Source organism: Nannobrachium achirus, assembly GCF_963921795.1.
Source record: "Nannobrachium achirus genome assembly, chromosome: 7".
Taxonomy (NCBI): Eukaryota; Metazoa; Chordata; class Actinopteri; order Myctophiformes; family Myctophidae; genus Nannobrachium; species Nannobrachium achirus.
The window spans coordinates 32,201,478-32,227,674 of NC_137816.1; the positions used below are offsets into that span (position 1 = coordinate 32,201,478).

The 26,197-nt window shown below is 42.2% G+C and overlaps 1 protein-coding gene across 1 annotated transcript in view; it reads right to left on the bottom strand.

The window, feature by feature from the left end:
* The window catches only part of igdcc4 (immunoglobulin superfamily, DCC subclass, member 4), a 158,359-nt gene extending 141,066 nt beyond the window's left edge, over positions 1-17,293 (bottom strand). Inside the window, 1 exon segment of the mRNA XM_080730184.1 lies at positions 17,028-17,293. Coding sequence (XP_080586310.1) covers positions 17,028-17,106 — 79 coding nt within the window. The 5' untranslated portion in view covers positions 17,107-17,293.
* Between the last annotated feature and the right edge of the window lie 8,904 nt (positions 17,294-26,197).

Consider the following 26,197-nt stretch of genomic DNA (forward strand, 5'->3'; position numbering starts at 1 on the left):
GTGAGCGAGCCACACAAAATCAGCATATCCACCGGACAAAGAAACCAGCAGTGGTGGAAAGTAACTACATTTACTCAAAGTACTTTGAGAAAGTACTTTGAGGTACTGTACTTTTACTTTAGATTTGTTCATTTAATTCTTTACAATATTATACTTAGTTATACTTACTTAATTACACCGCATATCAGAGGCAAATATTGTACATTTTACTCAACTACAATTATTTGAAAAATGTAGTTTAAAAGTTAGTTTGTATATTTTAATTAATATTACAAAACATACTCTATTAACCTTGTAAGCCCCATTTTAGCCTATACGAAATCTACAAGATCACAGCTCACAACTGTTAGCTTGTTTATTGAACCGTCAATACCTACTTGGTCTACTCTTCTTTTCCCTCTACACCAAACCTCTTTGCCAGAAATAGCCGATCTACAAGCTCACAACGCCTCGCAGCGCGTGCCGTTGTGAGCTTGTAGATCTGCTATTTTTGGCTAATGTTCCACTCAGAATAGGGATGCTTGGGTTCAATTAGTTAATGTAAAAAAACATCACACAAAGATTTGGCAGCCTCCCCTGTAGTAACTCTGAGGACCCCTGGGTTAAGGTTTTGAATACAGGACTTACCAAAGTAACAAAGTATTTCTATATTATGGTATTGCTCTTTCTACACTTCAGTAAAAACAAACAAACAAGCAAAAAAAAAATCACAGTACTTTTTCCCAATACCGGTGGATTATAGGCACACGCAGTGAGTGCGCCTCACACAAATCAGCATATCCACTGGACAAAGATACCAGTCTCACATTCAGCCTGGGACCTCTTTAAGAAAATACACATCCTAATTTAGCATAGACCCTCTGGCAGAGGATCAAGATGCACTCCTAAATCTGAGCTGACACCCTCATGCTCACACACACACGCACACATGGGGTGCATGTATGTACACAAGCCAACAGATGTGTGTACACATACACACCCACGCTTTATTTGTTACCCATAATGAGCGGTTCCCCTCCACTGACACTGCCTGAAAAACAACCTCTGGTAGTCTGGCATCAAGTCTCAAGTAGGAGTGTAATGGCACATTGAATTCATCTTATCTATTATGAAAGAAAACTGATAATTGTAATACAATTATTGATACATTATCAATCCCTATTTTGGGCATGTCGTTATCAGCGAAAATGTTAAAAGAAAGGTGATATCATTATGCTCACGTTGTGAGCGTTTAATTCTGATATTTCCACTACTTTTGCATGACACTGTTGTGCAAAGAAGTACAAAATAACGGTTAAAGCTATAATCTGTAACTTTTAAAATAAAACAAATCTTAAAATTGTCCTAACTATTAAATCGCTAAAGTTTTAGTATACCCACTGCATGAATTTCAGCCCCGAAAGCCTTCTGTAAATATGTTTTCTATGATCCTGGCCAGGGACCGGATTTCGCGGCAAAATTACGTCATCTGCATCTTTCTGTATACGTTGTCTGAGTCTCCAGATCATACACTACCGGCCAATCACAGCGCGAATCATACACTACCGGCCAATCACAGCGCGTCTTGCCGTCTTTTCAGGAAGTAGCTTGCCTCAGCAACAGTGTTTACGCTAGTGTAGGAGTCTAGCCTGTTACTCCCCTGTTACTGGTCGCAGAAGGACGCAAGACCCCTCTACGGATGCGTCTCGTCATCGCGTCGGTGGTCCGCGGAGACCCCGGGCGAAAAACGGCCGAAAAAAGCAATACCGCTACTGACCAGTAGTTGAGCAACTTCCAGAGTATAGCTTTAAGTGGTAAATCAATTTGCTTAGATTAGATTTTTACGTGTTTGTCGAGTATTCCATTAGACGACAGAACTATCAATAACATAATTGATGGTTACAGCCCTAGTCTCAAGGTATCAAAGCATATTGTTGGGTGAGGTTTCCACCCAACAGTGATGATATTATGTTCACGGGAAGGAAACAAGTCATTTAGAAATATTACAATACAAACATGTTCTTGGTAGATGCAAATGTCACACAATTCTAATGTCTTAAGCCGAGAGCAAAGTAATTTACGGAATAAGATTTGCATAAACATTGTATTTACTGAGAAAGTCATTATACGAATAGGGATTGCAATTAGAGAGAATCCAGTTTAAAAGAGCACTGTCAGGGCGAGGAGGGCTGTGTGACTCTGTGAGATGAAAGGCAACTAACGTCTTTTTTTATTTGTTTTTGCACCATGACAATATTAGAAATACATCATTGTGATCTTTAATTGGAATGCTGGAATACCAAACAAAGTAAATGTATATAAAGTGCAAACGGTCAATTTAGTCAACTTTCCCTGTACGTAATAAACATCAGACCTCATCAGACATGTACAATATGAATATATCGTCATTGTCGGGTGGAAACCTTGTATGTCCAAAAGCGTTCATTTTGTATTTATCATTTAAAAAATGAACTAAAGTGCGAGGCGGTGTGTGCTTGTAGATCTGCTGTTTTCACTACTTTTGTGCGACAGCCTTGTATGAGGAAGCAGGGCTTTACTTTACGAAACGTGGAGATACAAGGTTTCTGCCCGACAGTGACGATATACAGTTGATAGTTAGAGGTAGTGTGAGTGATTTGTTTGTTTGTTGATTTGTTTGTTTTATTATACTGCTAATCATTGCTATAAAGTGTTTGTTCAGTAACATGGGTCTCCTCGTCTCTCCAGCTATTTAATAAACAGACAATACATTTTCACGAGAGAGTACCCATAATCAGCTTCAATTTATATAGCACTACAGTTCCAATTATGTCTGCTCTGTGCGTGTGTGTGTGTGTGTGTGTGTGCGTGCGTGCGTGCGTGCGTGCGTGTCATCATTCCCTGTTTCACTTGTTCACTTGAGTTCTCTCTCCTGACTGGATACAACTGGTATCCCTAACCTTTCTGTTTACTAAAGAGCTGGAGAGATAGGGACCCAGTGACTGAGCAAACACTCTATCAGAATATAGAGCTATTTAACACTTATTCCTGCACCATTAATGCATGAAAGTGAAACCAAAACTAAACTAGAAGCAGTGATCTTCTGAGCGCAGGTCTCCGCCAGGTCAAGAATGTTATTGTAACCTCCTGGTTGCGCTATAATAGGTAAATGTGAAAAGGGTGCCGTGTCTTATTCAGCCTTTCACGGCAATCGGACGCTGCATGCATGATTTTGTTCCAAAAATGTGTTTTTCTAAAGTCTACCTGCTGGTGGCGCTATAATAACAGGCGAATGTGAAAAGGGTGGAATTTGTTTTTTGACCTATACTAGTGGAAATCTGCATGCAACGTTTTACGGAAATAGCAAGCTGCATTCATGATTTGAGGCATTTTGTACAAAACTGACCAATCCTGCCAACTTTGGAAGCCAATCAGGATGGAATATGAAATATCGGAGATAGGTCTTGATCACATGACTGTACTGATTTGTGTGATTTTTGGATGAAATCTGAAGGAGTAATATCCCAAAATGTGTTTTACATAAGTCGGCCTCCTGGTAGCGCTCTAAAAGTCAGATGTTGGTATTTCCTTGGCCTCTAGGGAGTGTGCATACAACATTTTATACTGATCGGTTGAGTTATAGGTAAAAACACGAATCGGCCTATTATAGCGCCACCATGAGGCTGATTAGAAAAGAATCAAGCAGCATTTCTTCCTCGGCTTAGTGGGAATGTGCGTGCAAAATTTCACGGAAGTCACACTCTGTGTTAAATGATTTGAGGCATTTTGTTCAAAAGGGAGCACTTTGGAAACTAATCTTAGCCAATCAGGATGGAATATGAAACATCTGACAGACCCGTTTCGTTTAATGACTATAGAGATACTGTCTACCGATTTGTGTGATTTTTGGACAAAATCTGTAGTAGTAGTGTTCAAAAATGTGTTTTGCACAAACCCGCCCCCTGGTGGCGCTGTAAGTGGCCCATGTGAAAAATTGGGGGCAGAGGTTCTGCTCTGGCACCCAGGGGGTGTTTGTGGATGGTTTCGCTGCCATCGTGCCAACGGTGCCGGAGATTAGCTGTCCACAAACAGACGGAAGGACTCGTACGCACGCAGACATGCGGCCGGACGGACAGGGGAAAAATCATAGTCTTGGGCAGCATGCCTTTCGGCCTGGCGGAGACAATAATGGCAGACCTGGGTCCAGAAAAGCAGAAATGTGCTTTCTGCTCTTTTCTTCTGACAAAAACGACATCCAGAATAGCCTACAAGGTTCAGGACTGCACCACATTAGCAGATCCATTGTACAGTAGGTACCTGCTTCAAGATTTTTCTAACGCAAAGTTGTTGCCCTACTAGAGGTTGTGTTAAAGACCCTATATACTTCATTGATTGGGATGTGTACTTGGTGCCTTAATTAAGAAAAAGAAACTCAATTCAAGTATCTCTGTCTGTCGGGTGGAAACCTCCCGACAGACAGATGTACAAAACTGTTACTTTTCAGGATTAAAATTCAAAAATGGCAAAAGTAGCAGATCTACAAGCTCAAAACATGTCGCTTCACGCCACGTTTAAACTAAAGTTTGCGGACCTGAAACTAAAAAAAAACATAAAAAGTTATATCGAGAAGAATATGGAGATAAGAGGTTTCTGCCGGACAGCAATGCTTTTTCTTCTTTTTTTTTTTTACTTCTGCGAAGAGATCACAGGTAGGTCAACTGGAGAATGATAAGATTGAGTTTAACAGGGTAGCAAGGCCAGGGCCATCTGTGATGTCAAAACGCACTCATCAAAAGTGCTTGGCACATGTAAAGGCTGCCGTCACAGACAAACAGCTCTGCCAGGATGGGCGTGTGGACAAAACTCAACCTCTCTGAGTGGCAAAACGACAGGAAATTGCAAGTCTATTTTGTCTGATGAAGCTGGCTAGAGGCTCCTGGAGACTTGCTATACTCCGGATTCCTCCATCATCAAAAGAGTACCTCCTGCCAACACAGACATAGAAATGAAAACTGCCATCCAGCTGACCTATAAATGCTACAGGCTGTACTCTTTGCATTCATAACGCCTTCATGCATTTATACTGTATGCGCCGACTTACTACCAATACCACTCTGGCAAAGAGGGAAACACTTGAGCAGTGGTATTTGCTCAAGAACAAAAATGTGTAGGTACTTTTACTTAACTTGAGTGTACTATTTTTGATACTTTATAATTATACTCCACTACATCGCCGAGACAAATACTCTACTCCACTACAATTATTTGACAGCTTTAGTTACCGGTACTAGTTGATTTCGATTAGGCTTATAACCAGATATGGAGATAACCAACACATCACTCCATATATGGAGATAACCGACGAATCTCACTAAGTCTGACCTCACAAGCCCCATATTTGGACACGAACAACATATAACTCCATATATAGAGACATAGCTGCTGACATCAGTATGACATCACACTGCTGACATCAGTATGACATCACACCGTACACAAATTACCCTTATATAAGACCGGCATTATCTACCGACAGATTAGATGCAAGCAGGATCTCGACTCTGACACAACTCATCGGCTCATAAGCTGGTTCTCCCTCCATATATGGAGATAACCGACGAATCTCACTAAGTCTGACCTCACAAGCCCCATATTTGGAGTGGACACGAACAACATATAACTCCATATATAGAGACATAGCTGCTGACATCAGTATGACATCACACTGCTGACATCAGTATGACATCACACCGTACACAAATGACCCTGACGGCACACACCAAGCAGTGTGATGTCATACTGATTCGGAGATATGAGCAGGGCAAAGGTGTGACGTGTGACCGACGGACGGACGGACGGACGGACGGCCGGTGGAGGTTTTGATACTAAACTGCGACCTGACGGTCGCAAAAAATATATTAACCTGGGTGAGCGAGTGGGCGGGGCGGCGGACCACCTACACTCAGACCTAACCTTATGGTATATAGAGTTCACAATGACTCAGACATAACCATATTTAGAGTTCTTATTATAGCCACACCCAAATATGGCATGCGTCAAGCTGACTGTGACGGTATGACATCAGACCCAAACAAAACGTGTCATCATGAGACGGATCGGCGGTGCAAACTCTAGATCAGGGGTCTTCAATGTTTTCAGGCCAAGGACCCCTTATTAGCTGAGAGAGAGATGAAGCAGGGACCCCCAGATTCCATATGGTTTCATTGTTTGACAGCACAATTATCAGTGTATTTTGGATTCATGTCAATTTGTGTTATCAGATATGTAACCACTTGAACCGTCAATACTTAATAAACTTGACCTTTCACTCTGTAATTAGTGTGCTCTTTTTCCCCTCTACACCAAACCTCTTTGCCAAACCTCTCTGCCTCAACGCCTCGCAGCAGTGAGCTTGTAGATCTGCTATTTTTGTCTAAAGTTCTCAGAATATGGACGTTAGGGTTCAAGTGGTTAATATAAAAAAGGGAGAAAAAAGTTTTTTTTTATCACACAAAAATTTGGAGGACCCCCTGTAGTAACTCTGAGGAACCCCTATGTGTCCCAGACCCCCTGTTGAAGACCCCTGCTCTAGATGCATAGCGGCCTGAACCTGCAGTTTGAAAACAGCACCTTGTGAGCAGGTAATTTGTTTTCTCAAAGAAAGTTAGACAAATGTAGGGGGGAAAAAAAGGATATATTGATGCCAATGGGTATTTTTATATTGTGGTATTATACTTTTACTTCTTCCACCACCAGGTACAAGCTCCATTGTTTTTGTTTTTATTTGTATTTTTTGCGAATCTATGAGCTCACAGCACATCACATTTATTCATGTTCATACAAAATGCATGTACTGTATGATATATTAGACCAAAGATCACTACTCTATTCCAGTATTTGATCAAAGCAGAAATGTAAGCGCTTGCATAACTTTGCATCTCAATATGTGTGCTGTGGAATGGACTTTGAGCCTAAGTACACTCGGTAATGTGTTGAATAAACGACTGATGCTACACACAGACAAAATAAAGGTGCCAACTAGAACCAAAACTGGTTCTTCAGAGCGTGATGCCATGCAATAGAAGATTTTTTTTCCCAGAAAGAACCAAGGTTTTTTGAAAGAACCATTTATTTTAAGGGTTCTTTCCTTGAACCGTGTCATCGAACGGTATCTCCCAGGGATCTATACTTGGTCCGCTCCTTTTTTCCTTTTGCCAAAAATATGATCTGCAAATGTTGGAGAATGTTCACCTTGCCCAGAAAAGGAAGGTTTAAGGTTTAAGGCGGGGACTGCCTATAAGTCCGAAATCTCATTAGTCCTACATCTCATTAGTCTGAATTTAGTTAGGGTTAGGTTTTAGGGTTAGGTTTAGGCATAGTATTTTTCACCAGGTTAACGTCACCAGATTCTGACTAATGGGATGTAGGAACAATGAGATTTTGGACCAATGCCATGGCACCGTTTAAGGCAGGGGTCTTCAACGTTTTCAGGCGAAGGACCTCTTAGTTGAGAGAGAGATGAAGCAGGGACCTCCACAACCTTATCATAGATTCCATATAGTTTCATTGTTTGACAGCACAATCATCAGTGTATTTTGGGTTCATGTCAATTTGTGTTTTCAGATATTTAACCACTTGAGCCGTCAATACCTAATAAACTTGACCTTTTACTCTGTACTTAGTCTGCTCTCTTTCCCCTCTGCACCAAACCTCTTTGCCAAAAATAGCCGATCTACAGCGCGAGGCGTTGTGAGCTTGTAGATCTTTTGGCCACAGTTCTCAGAATATGGACACTAGTGTTCAAGTTGTTAATATAAAAAAGGATTGGAAGATTTGGACCCCCTGTAGTAACTCTGAGGACCCCCTAGGGGTCCCAGACCCCCTGTTGAAGACCCCTGGTTTAAGGTGTTAAAGCTGCCTCAAAGGCTTTGACAAAAAAAAGAGTTCTCTAGAACCATCTTAGGAACAGACAGAGCTGTTCACTAAACAGAATAGTTATTTGGTAGGTGGCGGTTCTTTGTGGAACAATATGGCCTCTTGGAACCATTCTTTTTTCTGTGTACGCTTCCCTCAATGTCCACAAACTCAACTTGTTTGCCAGTCGAAAAAACATGACCCTCCCACAACCATGCCTCCAGTTATACAGGGTCACTACAGTCACAGGGTTGCAGGCTAATTTCAACCACATAGAGTTCAATGGGAAAAATAGCTTGCAGGCTGAAAAGACCTTTCGTAACCAGTGGAATAGTATAACGATGACTCCATACCCCCAGGGGATAGCAGTTCAGCAGTTCACACACTCTTATAGACAGCTGAAAAAGTCAAGAGAAATAAAGTCATGAAATCATGTTCAGATGAGATTGAGATTAACATTGATGCCATCATGCATGCCGTTTTACTCACAAGGACTATGTATGTCAATGACACATGAAGCAATGGTACAAAAAGCCTTGGCTAATTAACCACTTAAGTGAGAAAGTACATCAATTTCAATTTCATAGTGCCAATGTTCCAATATTGTCTGCTTACTTCTTTGTGTCATCACTGCAAATTTCATTTGTTTATCATGTTGATTGACATAATAGATTGAAAAATTAATGCAATTTCTGTTTACTAAACAGCTTGCGAGAGATAGGGAGATCCCTGTTAACTAAACAAACACTATACTATAGCAACGACAACTAACAGAATATAGAAATATTCAACACTTATTTAAAAACAAAGACTGCACCTTTAAATGATCACCACCACACATAGTTGATTTTGGTAAGAAAATAAGGAATATGGAGACAGACATTTGCATTTCCCCTGACGTGTTTTAACATGTGCACACACAGATATAACGACGAATTATTAGCTGACGTTCTGTACTTCTCATATCCGTTTCGATTGGAAATCCAAATGTCACCGCCAGTATGCGGCGGAACAAATTAATTTCACACCACTCTCTCCGCATAATCTCACTGCTGACTGTAGAAGATAAGAGATTAAGTCCCAGCCAGTGTCAATAAAGAGGAGAACTGGAGATAATACTATAATAGAGATGGGATATTGATTAATTGTACTAATAACATTTTCACGAAATGGGGAAAGAAAAAAATGTGTTCCAAAGGATCCAATGCAGTCGTTATTTAGTCAGAAGCTCTTGTAAATAATGACTTTTCCTTGGTTCGATATTTATAAAACACACAGACTAATACTCTCTTTAACTTTAAAACGGATTAAAATGTTTACTTTACAAGCTCACAATGCGTCCCGATGTGACTGTTGTGAGCTAGCAGATCGGCCATTTTTGTGTGACAGGTTTGTACCACAAAGTAGGGAATTAATTTATGGAAAAAGAAAAATGTGAAAAGTAAATGTATAAAAGTACATATAACTATGAAGTTCTGCCCAACAGCAACGACATTGTTGCTGTCGCCCTGTTAAAGAAGTAGTTCACCACCCAAAATTACTTTTTTTCAATTGATTAATCACGTCATGGAGACTTGAGTTCAATAATATTTTTTTCTATTTGTTGACAATAATTGATTACAATAAATGTACCCCCATTGATTGATTAATCAACAGAAAAAAGTCATAGATCTGATATCGCTAATTTTTGAATCCTGAAAAGCAACAGTTTTGGACAAGAGGTTTCCACCGGACAGAGACGATACTGTCGGGCAGAAACCTTGTATCTCCAAGTTTCAGATTTGTACGTTTTTTGGCAAAGTAAAGCCCTGCTTCATCATACAATGCCGTCGCACAGAAGTAGTGAAAACAGCTGATCTACAAGCACACAACGCCTCGCGGTGCGAGGCGTTGTGCGCTTGTAGATCGGCTGTTTTCACTAGTTTCAATCATTTTTAAAATGATAAATACAAAAAACAAACGATTTTGGACACCCGACAACGACGATATGATGCTTTAACAAAAAGTCACAATTACAGTGGACAGAGGAACAACTGGAGCTGCCTTGTGTCATCACCCTGTTTGGCCTGCTGCTACACGAACGTCCGACAAAGAGTTTGGAAATTGGTGTTTGGTAGATTGTGTCAGCGTTTTAACAACGCTTCTTGGCAATAACTTTTATACCGTTGGAAGGCCTGTTTATGTCCCTTTTAAACAGTGCCACATTTGTAAGGAACATACATTTGTGGGATGAGCAGCAGCACAGCTGAGCATTTTTGGTTGCGCCCATGAGACATTTGCCAAATCTTCTCTGCCAATGCTGCCAAACAGCTTCCCTGCTGTTGTTGTTAGCTCTGGTTTGATGGATTGGATGATTAAAGCCTATCAGTAAAAAGGAAGAAACAAGACCCACTGGCAATTTTACAACAATTTAAGCAATCTACCAAGTACCAACACAAATCACAAAACGTTTTAGTTTGATATTTTAAATCAGTTTTTAACGTGCACAAACCAAAGGCATCACAGTTATAGTGAAGTGTATAAGGATATGAGGCCACTTATGTTATAGAAGTGATGTGGTTTTCAAACATTTTCATGTCAAATGTCAGACCATCAAATATATAGTGTATATGGTATATACATTTGGCCGCACACATCCCTCTGAAAATATTGTGTTCTCTGATTGTGTTCCCCATCAGAGAAGATTTGTGTAAAATTTTGTTTTCCAAAATGTTAACACTTTTTCAAAGATTCAAAGATTATACACAAGTTCACAGCTATATAGTAAAAGTACAAAACAACGTAAAAAGTGATTCAACTGATTGTGATACTACAAAGTTGGCGACCCCCTGGAAACCCTTCAAGGACCCCCGGGGGTCCCAGGACCCTACTTTGTCGAACCACTCGACTGCGATACAGGCTTTTTTCCATGTCCATTAATGGCCGCGGTGGACCCCGCTTCTATAGGTTCAAAAGAGTGGCGCTCGCACCCTTTCATAGCGCTCATTTGGTTTGAGACGGGGCTCAGCGACGTTGACATATTTTCATTTGATCTTTGGAATGGAAAAAACAAGCTCTTTGTTTGTGGATCTGATGTAGCGATGCCCCCTTGCCCCCGAATTCTCCCCAGCACCGGCTCCCCTCCTCGCCAATTCATCCCTGTCCTAATATCACCCCCTGCCCCCGCTCACCATCCCCACTTTCCCACAAATAACCTACCAACCATCACCACCCACAACATTCCTGCTCTAGTTTCTGAGACACACACACACACACACACACACACACACACACACACACACACACACACACACACACACACACACACACACACACACACACACTGGTATTACTATACTTGTGAGGACATCTAACGTTTAGGACAGGGGTCTTCAACTAGGGGGTCCTCAGAGTTACTACAGGGGGTCCTCCAAATCTTTGTGTGATAGAAAAAATGTTCTCCTTTTTTATATTAACAACTTGAACCCTAGTGTCCCACTCCTTATTCTGAGAACTTTAGCTAAAAATAGCAGATCTACAAGCTCACAAGGCCTCGCGCTGCGAGGCGTTGTGAGCTTGTAGATCGTCTATTTTTGGCGTATTGGGGAAAAAGAGCAGACTAAGTACAGAGTGAAAGGTCAAGTTTACTAAGTTCAAGTGGTTAAATATCTGAAAACACAAATTGACATGAATTCAAAATACACTGGTAATTGTGCTGTTAAACAATGAAACCTAACCTCTAAATGCCCTAATGTAACCCTAACCCCCGGCCCCAGACAGAATCTTTACCTGTTACACAAATATCTTTTTAACAAAAAACAATGGTTTTGTCCTGTGAGAAGCAGGAAAGTTGCCAATAAATGTCTTCATCAATTTATACTATACTTGTGGGGACATTTGGTCCTCAACAGCAGTGGTTCTCAACCGTTTCATGCAGGCCGCGACCGCCAAAATAATCCGATTTTAACTGAGAACCCCCCCAACCCTGACGATCACAAAAAGTTACATTTTGTATAACATGTTTCTTTTGTGAAAATAGCTGGTACATGCTCACAACGCCTCGCAGCATGTAGATCGGCTATTTTCACAAGTTCTGACTCTAATATTTGACAATTTGACCAATGTTTAATTTGTCATTTTAGAGGTATTAAAAAGTCCTTAAATTGTCCCTTTAGAAATGTGCAGATATACCCTCTATACACTTAAACTGTACATTGGTTTGTTTACTGCTGATTGAGAAAACAATGTTGCACATTTAAGTTAATCATCTGGGGACCCCCCAAAATAATTTGAGAAGCACTGCTCAACAGTATAGTTAGTAATACAAGTACACACGCACGCACACACACACACACACACACGCACACGCACACGCACACGCACACACACACACACACACACACACACACACACACACACACTCACTTGGCTTGTATGTGGTACATTATTTATGAGCATTTTCGAGTCTTAAGTCATGTCTGTCTTAAAAAACACAAGTGCTCTATTTTGATTGTCTGAATTACCAGCTCTTATGCCATAAACTTAAAGGCCTGTCCATACTGTCTCCGACCACCGAACTTTCCGTCCGAAAGGTCCCGTTCAACTACAAAATGACGCCACTCGCATCTTCTGAAAGGCATTACCCTGAATTAGAGTTCGGAAAGCTGCACGTCGGGAAGTCGGTGACAGTATGGACAGGCCTTTAATTTAAGGCATAAGAGCTGTTACGTAAGACAATCAAAAGGCTAGCAATAGATCAATGGATAGGGTGTTCCCAAGTTAAACACTCCCAGTATCCCACACACACACACACACACACACACACACACACACACACACACACACACACACACACTCCAGCACACACACACACACACACACACACACACACACACACACACACACACACACACACACACACACACACACACACACACACACACACACACACACACAGATCCACCCCCAAAGTCCCCACTTAGTATAGTGGAATTCGAGAATTACACATTGTGAGGAGACTTTTCCAAGTCTTTGGGGGAGTTACAGTAGGTTCACAATTAGGACAAGATTCAGATTAGGATAAGTTTAGGTTTAGGGGTTAGAGTTGGGGTTATGCTTGATTTACACTTTGTTGAGTACCGGTATCTTGCACCCGAAATAGCCGATGACAAGCTATTTTCGGATTCAGGCAAATGGCATTTGTAAAATGACCGTTCTAAAACGCTGTTGTCCTTAGGGCTGTCACGATTATGACATTTTACATGACGATTAATTGTCACTCAAATAATTGCGATTGACAATTTAATTATGTATTTGTCATTGACAATTACATTTCTGTTTGGCTTGTAGGCTTTGAAGTTGCACATGGCAATTATGACACATAACTTAAATATACTAAGAAATTACTGACATATTTGACAATTTTATACTTTTTTATAGCCGATCTACAAGCTCACAGCGCGTCGCGATGCGACACGTTGTGAGCTTGTAGGTCGGCTATTTCCACTACTTTTTGAAAGTGTTTGAAACTATATTAACATTTCTCAACATGGAAACGATTATGACGATTATGCAAAAATATTGCGATTACCTCAAATAATTGTGATTAGACGATTATGTAATAATTGGGACTGCCCTAGTTGTCCTCACAAGTATAGAAGTACACGTGTGTGTGTGTGTGTGTGTGTGTGTGTGTGTGTGTGTGTGTGTGTGTGTGCACACTCACGCACACACACACACACACACACACACACACACACACACACACACACACACACACACACACACACACACACACACACACACACACACACACAAACACACACACAGTCAGACACACACACCCCTACTGTGCCTATACCCAGACTGCACAGTGGGTACAGGTACACACTGCCCGAGGTAGAGCTGGATCTGGGGGGATATGGAGAGGGCTGCCCAACAGCCTGGAATAACTAGGAACAAAATATGGTTGTGTATATACAGTGCACAAACACACATACTGTACACACGCACGTGCGCACACACACACACACACACGCAACTAACACTTTACCCTCTCTATGTACACATAGCACAAGTCATTTGTGAGCATCACCAGACGTGAACAATTATGATTAATGAACAATTCTTGTTTTTTTCACAGGCTCACGTGTCCAATGCAACATATTGGAGCGTGGAGATTGTCTATTTTTGAACGCCACCATTGTACAATGAAGTAAGGGTTAAGTGGTTAACGAGAGTAATAGATTTAGTCAATTATCTTTTTTTTCTGTATACAGTATGTACACGTCTCGATGGCAATATTAAGTCAGTTATAGGTTCTGATATATGTTTTGGTAAATTGCCCAGCCCTATCTCATACTCTATGATACTTCCATTAAGTAGCATATTAATGAATAGAAAATACATTTTCAGGTGGTCTGCCAATTTCAACCAATCGGGTGAGAAATACCCATTTATCAGCTTCATTGGCTCAGTGGCACAGGGGTAGAGAAATCATCATTAGAACACGGAGGGTTCCCAATTCGGCTCCCCCAGAGTTAGTGTCGAAGAGTCCTTGAGCAAGACTCTGAACCCCTAGTTGCTCCCGGTGAGCAGGTTGGTGCCTTGCATGGTTTCCTCCGCCATCGGTGTATGAATGTGTGTGTGAATGGGTGAATGTAATGCACAACCTCTGTAAAGCGCCTGTAAGCGGATAGAGGTGCTATATAAATGCAGCATTTATAGTTTGCAGTTCCAATTGTGTCAGCTCACTTCTTGGTGTCATCGCTTCCAGTTTCACATGTTTATCCTATCCTTTATCCTCTATTCTCTCTTGATTGGATAAATTCATATCCCGGACACGAACATACATTTTCTGTTTACCAAAGAGCTGGAGAGACAGGGAAACACCTGTTACTGAATAAACACTATGGGAATATAGAGCCCTTTAACACTCATCTTAACAAAATAAAAACACTTACTGCTCCTTTCAGAGTGAGATAACCCTGCCTTCTATTCGTGGTCATACAGGCTACTGGACACAGGTCCGTGCTGCAGCCTTGATTGAGACGATACGCTTGTTGTACACAGATCTCTGCTTCTCAGTTGTCACCCAGCACCCGGCAATGACTCTGTTTGCTTCTGCATCAGAAACCTCTGACACTGCTTAGACCAGTGGTTCTCAAAGTGAGGTCCAGGGACCCATCAGGGTTCCAGCTGGCAACCGGAACGCTCGGTATACACAGCCTTTTTCCCTGCTGAACATTCGGTACACGCGGCCCTCTTGGTGAGAACAGTCGGTACCAGCGAGGCGGAACACTCGGCCCGCTTGGGGAACAGACTATAGCACCTTATATTAAGTTAGGAACTAAATTAAACAATAAACAGTTCAAACTATGGAGGCGCGCTGTCTAAAGCGGACTTGATCCACGAGAGGCACTGCCGAGCAAGCGAGTTGCCGTGCCGAATGTTGCGAAGTCTGCTGCAGTCGGATTAGTGGGTCCGACCGTGCAGATATCTCCAGATTTGTCTGGGTCCAAGTACAACTAGGTTGCTGTACTGAGCGTTCTTGTATTTGGTTCCTTGAGTGGGGGGGGGGGGGTTGAGAACCACTTGGCTTGGACAGTTTGACACAGCTCTCCTTCACAAGTGGCCTGGCCTACATTCTGATCACAATTGAATGATATGTACTGTCTACAGTAATCATTCTTCAAAACCAGATGCTACTGTCCCAGCTGCATTCTGACAACAAGGCTATTATAATAATATTCCGTTGAGGAGGAGGGGTAACAGGTCTGTAACTCTGAGTGCACACAAGCATACGAACGAACTTTGGTTCCATTTTTGCACTCCTGGGACAGGGGGCGAGGCAGGGGGGTCCGCCTTGAAATTAAAAAGGGCTGAACCACTGGACAGGCCCACATATTAATAAGCTCCGTTGCCTGGTTTGATCCTATAAACTCCACCGGTCTCTTCTGAAGCCCCCGGGGCGGCACCATTGATGTGCCGCTCATCGCTACATTGTTGCATGAGGCTACTACAGCAGCAGCCAGCAGCATGATAAATGTGCTGCAACTTTGTCACGCCAAAGGCTCACCAACAGACCATGGCCTGGAGAAATAATACGAAGATCAAAGAGAACAATATAGGCTATCTATAAGCACTAAATCTGACCAACAGAGCAGAGGCTACATGAGGTTAACGTGTTACTGGGCCTTGACCACCAGTACAGACAGCTTGGCCGGAGATTCACCATTCATTTCACCACCAAACAATGTCCCCGGATTATTCAGCAATCAGCACAGTTAAAAATCATAACACTTATTTTGAAGTGCTTGCATGGATCACGTTGGGTTCTGTTGATGAAAGGTGCAGTTATTAGGCGTGCTGCTGTAGTGCTACAATATCCGGTGAAAACACCAGGTGAAAAATAAAAAGAAAGAATTTGACACAAGTAGCACAATAATAAAAATAGCAGATCTACAAGCTCACAACGCGTAGCGTTGCAAGGCATTGTGAGCTTGTGGAAGCATCTGGATGTATTTAAGTGATTCATTTGAAAATACTCCAGTCCTATAATATCGCATGGTGCAAGCAAGGTGCAACAAACTACCCAGCAGCTATCCCAGCTTGTATAGCCAGCCATGCTGAGCGTAAATCGGCACTGTAAGGTAAGGCAGGGCTAAAAACAAGTGTCTCTAAACCCCACATGCACGTAGTATGCTATCCACAGTGGTTCCCAAACATTTTAGCTCAGGACCCAAGAAAGAAATGTGACGTTTGCCCTGGGATCCAAACAGTGAAAACAAGCTCACAACGAGTAGATCGGCTATTTTCACCATGCACCTCTTACAACATTTGTGTCCACATTTTTATGGGATTTCTTTGATTTTTCTTAGATTTCTTCATGAAATTACTAAAACAAAAATGTAGATTTTTTTTTTTTTTTGCTTGAATATTTTAGATTTTTTTTTTTTGGGGAATATGTTTTGGAAATGTTTTAAAATAACAATAATTTAAAAACATAAATGTAGGAAACCAAAAATGAAGGGACCCATAAAACGTGTCCACGACCCACAAAAGGGTCCCGACCCAGTGTTTGGGTTGTATACAGTAGCCTACCAAGGAATCATTGCAGGCGACTTAAAAACAGTGTGTGGCTGTGTGTGTGCGTGCGTGTGTGTTTTGTTTTTTACCTTGCTTGGACGGATCAGCCCAGAAGATCACCAGTGAAAGTAGACAGAAGCCCCAGACAGCAGTGCTCTCCATCGCCATGTACACACAAGCCCTTTGATTTCCACACCAGAGGGGTAGTAAAAAGCAACGTGCGTCTACACCGAGCCAGCTATAATACCGTTATAGCCCGACATGCATGCGTGGTATATGTTGGAATCCCGCTATTGTCTCCGCCCGGCGCGTAAAGATGCGGATATTCTGGCTGTTTTATTGTTGTCTCTCTCTTTTGGTTTTTATTGTTGTCTCTCTCTTTTGGTTCGAGTCCCCGAGCCTTTTGGATCACAATAAAAGTCGCATGATTTCTAGTCGGGGGAGAGCCGTCGTGTCTCTCGGCGCTTCATCGCCATGTTGTGAGAGCGAATGTTAAGTGTGTGTGTGTGTGTGTGTGTGTGTGTGTGTGTGTGTGTGTGTGTGTGTGTGTGTGCGTGCGTGTGACGCGTGCGCGCGCGTGTGTGTGCGATGTGTGTGTTGGCTAGCAGTGGCTGCACTGCTCTACGCTCCACACACGCACACATGTTCACGGCTCCCGCGCACGCGCACCGCACACACGTGCACGTTCACTAGCAGACACACTGGCTGGCCGCTGTAAAAGAGAGAGTCCTGAAAAGCTGTCCTGTCGGTGATCTAACACGCCCCTTCTTCTTGCCCGCTTTTTGTTGTTGAAGCTTTCTCTGAGCATGCACTGTAGGCTAATATAGGCACTAGGCAGTGTTTAAAATAGTGCAAATGAACCAAATGGACCCATTTGTTTCCATTTGTATACACTCTCAGAGTTGCAGACCCAGAAGGGCCAAGATTTGGATCTATATTCTATCCTACCAAATGTATAACTCTCAAACTGATTTCCAAAAGCTGTCCTGCAAAACTCTCTCCTCCAAAAAAGCATTTGGGCAATTATATAAAACTGTTTTTACTGTGGGGTGGAGACCAAGAGAACGCACATGTGCTCCCTCCCTGAGCAAGAACAGGAAAGCAGGGTGGGTGAGGTGATGGTGGTGGGCATCCTGATCAGGGGTGTAACATTTGATTTGAAGTAACGTTGTGAGCTTGTAAATTGGCTATTTTCATTATTATCGTATGACACGACAAAGTATTAAACAACGCAACCTATATCTGATTAATTGGAAAAGCAATTTCTAGAATATAAGCACAAATAATTTGATAGCTGTCTAGGCCTTAAACCTGATCAAGCAGCCTTCCACTCCACTGCCCCCCCCCCCACACACCATGTGCTAAGGGACCCGCTGACTTTCACATGCAAACACCACCCATAGCGGGATGGAGCCAGCTGGAGCCCCGGCCAGTCGGCTTCTCAACAGCAGACAAAGGCTCGCCTTGCCTTCGCATTCTCAGCTTCCCTGACACTCTCAGCATCACCATGTGCGTACGCAGTGTGCACATGCAGACAAAGATAATAATATGGGGCTGTGGAGGAAAACACACGCGCGCACACGTGCACACGCATGCACGCACGCACACACACACACACACACACACACACACACACACACACACACAGCTTTTATATTCACAAAGTAAGTCAGTAAGTCGCTCTGCTATATAATTATGTAATAAGTGGCATGGTGAGATGGGCAGGCAATGCTATGAAGAAGGTCACTCTAAAACAAGATGATTGGTACAGTAAAAGGTGCTTTTATCCAACAATGGTGCATTTATATAGCGCTTTTATCCAAGGCTCTTTACATAGATTGTGCATTACATTCACCCATTCACACACACATTCATACACCGATGGCGGAGGAAACCATGCAAGGCACCATCCTGCTCACCGGGAGCAACAAGGGATTCAGAGTCTTGCTCAAGGACTCTTCGACATTAACTCAGGGGGAGCCCGGATTTGAACTAGGAACCCTTCGGGAACCCTTTGTGCTCTAGTGTCGGTTTCCCTACCCCTGAGCTATGCCGCCCCCATTCACGTGCACCAATGGCAGAGGAAAAGGCACCAACCTGCTACTCATTTGGAGCAGTTATAGGTCAGTCAGTGTCTTGCTCAAGGACACTTCGATACTAACACGGTGTTAGCTGGGGATTGAAGCGGCCGCTCTCCCTCCTGAGCTACTTTAAGATATCCATCTTCAAAGATAGGAATACTCTAGAAAAACTGATTCTGGCATCACGTATTATAGAAGATTAGTTATCAGTCATTGTACACATCGGCATAATGTAATTATTATTTTGAGGTTATGTCTTGGCTTCCGCTTGATATGTGTTTAAATAAAAAAGGGGAAAAAATCCTTTTAAAGTTTCAAAAAATATCGTTCACAAAATGGATGAGCAGAATTGACAAGCGGATGATGAAATCAAACCCCCTCCAGTCTCTTGTATTGGAAGGAATAAGCACAACGGCGGTTTTCAAGGGTGCAGTGAAGGATTTGAAAATGGAAGGGCTTCTTTTGGTAACGATATCTTGTCTGACTCGGAACTAGTCATCCATTGTTGAAGGTAATCGTTGAACACTGGAAATCGGATTGATTTTGGCTCTGATGTAATGAAATGGGATGGAGGCATTCTCTCCCAGGTGTCTGATTAAAGCAGTGTCTGCCCCGTTGGATTATGAGATTGGATTGGAGGACTAATAGCATTGCTGTGTCCTGGGTGATTGCGGTCAGGCCATAATTTTCCTGCTTCTCCGCGGTGGAAGAAGTAGGCTTATTATTTGTTATTATTTTTACTTAAGTAAAAGTAGCAATACCACTATTTAGAAATACAAGTAGCCTAGGCTAAAAGTTCTGTATTCAAAATTGTACTTCTAAATACAGTACTTGAGTACACAGGGGTGTTGCACCAAATTCTGGGCCCTGGGTACAAGGATTCACTGCAGGCCCCCCATGAATGTTCTTCATAGGGGGAGGAGGGGGTTTAACCCATTTAGACTGGGAATGCATTATTATGCATTATTTTGTGCTTTAACTATTGAAAAATAGCAGATATACAAGCTCACAGCGGCGCTGTGAGCTTGTAGATCTGCTATTCATGAAAAATTTAGCAAGTCTTCTAAGGTTTTTTGAAAAACCTAATGTCAGTGCTCTGTTTAATGTGAAGGACCCCCAAAATTATATGTATTTGGCCACGGAACCCCATCTCAAAATATTTCGTTCCAGGGACCCCCCGGAAGCAAAATTTGATTTAAAAATGTTCGCTTAAAAAATACATATATATTCAAAGATTTGCACACATTTTCACGACTTTAAAAAAATAGCAGATCTACAAGCTCGCAGCGCGGCACTCGGTGCCGTGCTGTGAACTTGTAGGCTATATCTGCTATTTTTCAATAGCTAAAGTATAAAATAATTAAGGCCCCCCCTCCACCTTGGGCCCTAGTAACTCAGTCCAACCCCCCCCCCCTGTGACGCCCCTGAATACAGTACTTGAGTACATGTACTTGGTTACTCTGCACCACTGCTGCTTCCCCTCCTCTTTCTCCTCCCAGCTGCCATGGAATAATGAACAGGATCTACCAGCTGCTCACCCATCTCACAATGCACCAGGAGCTGTATACATCTAGATTTATAAAAAAACAAAAAACAAAAACAAGAATCAAACAAACAAAAAGAAAACCCGCTTAGATCAATTCAGTCACAAAATCTGCTAATACTGTGCTAGGAGATTTTGTTGTTATTTCTGTACTTATTTCTGTACTTATTTCTGCCTGTGTGTGTGTGTGTGTGTGTGTGTGTGTGTGTGTGTGTGTGTGTGTGTGTGTGTGTGTGTGTGTGTGTGTGTGTGAAGACAGTTGTCCTCAAAATGTCTAATCCTCTGTCTGCTAAATTACTACCATAAGTATAACACACATAGATTTAAGGGGAGCAAATGCAAATTTCGTGCAAATTTGTCTTAAAGCGCAAAGTTTTGCACAGATGTAGCCCAGGGCTTGCTCTAATGATTTAGCTAGGGCGCCCGAGCCGACGACCTACGGGGTCGCCACAGCGGCCAAATCAAGTTGGGCTCCCATTGACTTTCTATACAGGAGGAAAATACCCAGAAAAACATTTTTTTTCTGGGTATTTAAGTAGGATCTGAGGGGTCTAACTAGGGGTTTGTCATGATGCTGAATCCATTGCAGGCATTTGTTTTGCACAAAAAACATTCCTTGGGCTAGAAATGGCCTCAGAAAACGATGCATGTATGGGTGAGCATTCATGTTAGTCGGAGGCCTTAGGGTTTTTTTCTCGTGCTAATCAGTCTAAAAGTGCAAAAGTTTGCACAGATGTAGCTCAGGGCATGCTCTAACGATTTAGCTAGGGCGCCCAAGTCTGCGACATTCGGGGTCGCCACAGCGGCCAAATCAAATTGGGCTCCCATGTCCCATCGACTTTCAAAACAGGAGGAAAATACCCAGAAAAACACTTTTTTCTGTGTATTTAAGTAGGATGTGAGGGGTCTAACTAGCGGTTTGTCACGATGCTGAATCCATTGCAAGCATTTGTTTTGCACAAAAAACATTCCTTGGGCTACAAATGGCCCCAGAAAACGATGGTTTAGTGATGAAAAGAGATGAGTCAGTTTTGTGGGTGTTTTCTGGAGCTGTGGTGACCCCGAAGGTCGCCGACTCGGGCGCCCTAGCTAAATCATTAGAGCATGCCCTTTGCCCTGAGCTACATCTGTGCACAATTTTGCACTTTTAGACTGATTAGCACGAGAAAAAAACCCTAAGACCTCCAACTAAAATGAATGCTCACCCATACATAAATTGTTTTCTGAGGGCATTTCTAGCCCAAGGAATGTTTTTTGTGCAAAACAAATGCCTGCAATGGATTCAGCATCATGACAAACCCCAAGTTAGACCCCTCAGATCCTACTTAAATACCCAGAAAAAAAATGTTTTTCTGGGTATTTTCCTCCTGTATTGAAAGTCGATGGGAGCCCAACTTGATTTGGCCGCTGTGGCGACCCCGAAGGTCGTCTGCTCGGGCGCCCTAGCTAAATCATTAGAGCAAGCCCTGGGCTACATCTGTGCAAAATTTTGCGCTTTAAGACAAATTTGCAAGAAATTAGCATTTGCTCCTCTTAAATCCCCACACTAACAGGCACACGTCCATAATTGCTTGTGTTATGGTTGAAAAAAGATTTACGGAGGCTAACAGTTACGAAAAGGTTCAGTTTAGGATTAGGAAAAGGCAGGCAGAGGTTGGTTTAGGCAACTTTAGGGTTTGGTTATGCCTGATTTATTCTTAGTTGTGTGATGGTGTTTGCATAAAAAAAAAACTGCAGATAAGCTCACAAGAGCTGAAAATTGCATTCAACAGATAGCTATCCTAAAATGTTTATATCCTCACAAGTAAACGTGTGTGTGTGTGTGTGTGTGTGTGTGCACACGTGTGTACATACGCATGCGTGCGTATACGTGCATGTGTGTGGGTGGTGTATGAAAGACTTTATTGGTGCTGTTTGTGTAGCAGTTATAAAAGTAATTAACAAGTGTCAAACAGTAGAAGGCTGAGGCAAATGACACCATATGAATGCACACATCCATATTGCTATAGCTGAAGCACTCCCGGCAGACATGCATATGTGTGGAGATGTGAAATTGTCTTGGGTCTTGTGTCCCTTGAACGCTACTAAGCTGATCCGGCAGAGGGGACGACCCAGCCTGTTCCAAATTATGTTCTTAATTACGGGTAACCCAATCCCCCGAACCGCAAAACAACAGCACACACTGGAACAATAGTGGAAGCCCATCTGTAATTTGTTAGTGCAGTCGAGACATGCCTGGCTGTGCACAGTGGCTGGGTCATACACATTATGTGATTTGTAATGCTGTGATTGCACATTGGACTCTCATTAGCAGTTCTGTACCAGATAACTCAATATGTGCTCCAGGAATCATACAGGACAGTGATCCAACAGCTAGGGCCTCCTTTCTTTGAAAAGCAGGCTGGAAGACAAAGCAATAAGAGCAGGCAAGGACATCCAAAGATAGAACTAGAACTAGACTTTTGGCTGGAAAATTATTTGCACATTTGATGTTCTGCCCACTGAGGCCAATTAGGATAGTAAACTTGTCAGGCCTGAGACAAGAAGCAAGAGGTTTTAGTAGTTTATCTTGGCAGAGGGTGGACCGGTTGTGTCGCTTATTTCCCCCCATTGGAAACAAATTAGATGTTTCAACACGGCAAAGCAATTTGGTGTCTGATGCTATGGTTTGGACCAAGACACTGAAACAATGCATTTAGTCTTAACACCTTTCTCTTAGAGAAAGTAAATGGAATTTAGATCAATGCATTTCTCAGTGAGGAACTCACATATCCAGAATTTACACAAATCAAGGCTTCTATAACCAGAACATTTGAAGTCTGCCCATTTAATGTGCATTTGTTAAAACCAGTGAAAATCCAATCAGCACAAAGTAAAAATTCACTACATAAATAAATAAAAAGTACCTTAAACATACTATATCGGTATCAAACCTATTAAAATAATATAAATTGGATTAGACAATATTTTATTTTATAACATTTATGTTTACATGTCAAGCTGAAAAAGCCTTATGTGATGAAGGCTGCAGATACAATCCATGTTTTCCAGGAAGCATTTAAAAGGGTCGAGTTGGAAACGTTAAAAGGCGACTTCACCACTTTTTAACCTATCTAATTGGTCCCCATTTTTTAACCTATCTTTTTAACCTATCTTCATATAATTGGTCCTCACTAACCTTAGGTCCTCCCTAACCTAAGCACAATTATTCGTTCTACTCCTGTGTCTCGTAGGAGAGATTTGGACAGTTCAGAAACCTGTCTGCCAGTGACATCATCGTTGGGTAATGACTTTCTATTCCTTAAAAGTTACCATGTTATAAATGAAGCCATTATTCTCGCGATAATACAAATCTATATAATTTTTAAAGATCATGTTAAAACAAGATCTCCCCAAGGATGATGTCACTGGTTGACAGGTTTCTGAAAAGCCCTCCTGAGAGGCACATGCCACGTTCTGTCTCTCCACCTGTTTCTCTCTCTGTCTGCCTGCCTGCTTTCTCCAATAAATCCCATTTACACACCTGTCTCCACTCCTCATCAGCCCTGCAGCTCTCTGACTACTGCCCACCTGTGGCCAATTCAGCAATCAGTCAGCTTGTAGCCTACATGATGGACTCACTCTGAACACTCAGTGCTTGATCCTAGACATGTGTTAGGCACCATTTACACTGGCAGCCAAATCCAGCCTGAATCAGATCTGTGTCACATCCAGATTGTAATCTGATTAGTTTAAATGGTCACATGGTCACATGGAACAAATCAGATTCCAATCTGGATGTGACTGATTCAGACTGGATTTGGCTGCCACTGTAAATGGGGCCTTATTGTCTCCGCTAACAAACAAATAAATACAAGCCTTTTAACATTGCCCTAATATAGCGCCACCAGGAGGCAATGTTTTCATATTCCATCCTGACTTCATGACATCCTGAATTCCGAACACTGCTGGTCCACAATAACCTACCTGACTTGGCGAGATGTGCTCCGGCGAGGACCACTTTCCTAGTTGTGTTCTGTGTCTGTGGCCTTTATTGCGGTCCTGCCCCTCATGTGTTGAATACATATTATTGGATTTGACCTGCATGCCTTCTCGTCTGCTTCTGGGTCCACACCTGTACACAATACATTTTTCAAGGGGGCCCTGGTCTAGTTAAAGGTTGAGAATCACTGCAATGGTTCCCAAACGGTCTCCAAGTGATTTTGGAGTCTCCCCAGATGATTATAGCTTACCCATTTATACTACGGTAAATCGGAAATTAGCCTACAAAAACAAATATGTTACATACTGTACATGTACTGTAAGCTCCTCCCTCCCATACAATAAAATGTGTTCCCGGCCTGTGCAACATTGTTTTCTTTCTCACACAACAGTAAACAAACCAACATGTGTATAAGTGTAACAGGGTATCTGCACATTTCTAAAGTGACAATGGAAGTAGTTTTAAGACCTTTTTAACACCACTAAAATGAAAATAAATACATACATCAAATACTATATCGATACTACATCAAAGTAACCAACAGACTAGGCCTATACTATAAAAATGGTCCAACATTGGTCAAATTGTCAAATATTACCTCTAGAGACGCAAACATTTTAAAATAAGCAATGTTCTAGCTCACAAGGCCTCACATTACGAGTTGCGATCTGGTAGTTCGGTCTATTATTTTCACAATAATTATCTATGGAACCAGGTCAAACTAAATGTAATGCCTCAACTCTTACAATTCCAAGTGCTTGTCAGGGTCGGGGACGGGTCCCCAGTTCAAGGGGTCACGGCCTGGAAGGTTTGGGAACCCTCGCTCTAGGTCAGTGGTTCTCAACCTTTTCAAGCCACGACCCCCACAATAATCATATTTTTACAGTGGACCCCCCACCCTGACGAGCACTAAGAGTTGAGGCATTACATTTTGTATAACACGGTTCTATTGTGAAAATAGCAGATCTACATGCTCACAACGCCTCGGACCGCAAGGCGTTGAGAGCATGTAGATCTGCTATTTTCACAATGCCTCTAATATTTGTCAGTTTGGCCAATGTTAGAGGTTGTTGTCATGTTAGAGGTATTAAAAAGTCTTTAAATTATCACTTTGTGAAATGTGCAGATACCCTCTATACACTCAAACTTTATGTTGGTTTGTTTAGTCTTGAGTGAGAAAACAATGTTGCACATTAAGGTAATCATCTGGGGACCCCCACAAATTGAGAACCACTGCTCTAGGTCACATAGGTCACAGTCCTGAAGTGTGGAGATGTTTGCATTATAATACTGACTACAGTAGCTTCCACAGCACCTGTCTTCAATCCCCACCAATGTCAGAGGCACCCAGACACCAGCTGAGAGACATCTCCTCAAGAGGGATAATACAGTAGGCAGGTACCACACATACTGCTGGGAAGACACAACAGCACCCCCTGCTGAAAGTGTTGAGGATCCACCTCACATTTTTTTCTCCACTAAAGTAATACTTTTCCCTCAGTGGCTTCAGTTAAAAAAAAAAGCTAAGGTATGGCAACATGACTGGTGTCAGTCATGTTGGCATACCTTAGCAACAGGGATGATACATTTATTTTAAGAAGTAAATTCTATTTTTACCCCCTTTTCTATGGTTTCTTGGGCTGGATATGGCAG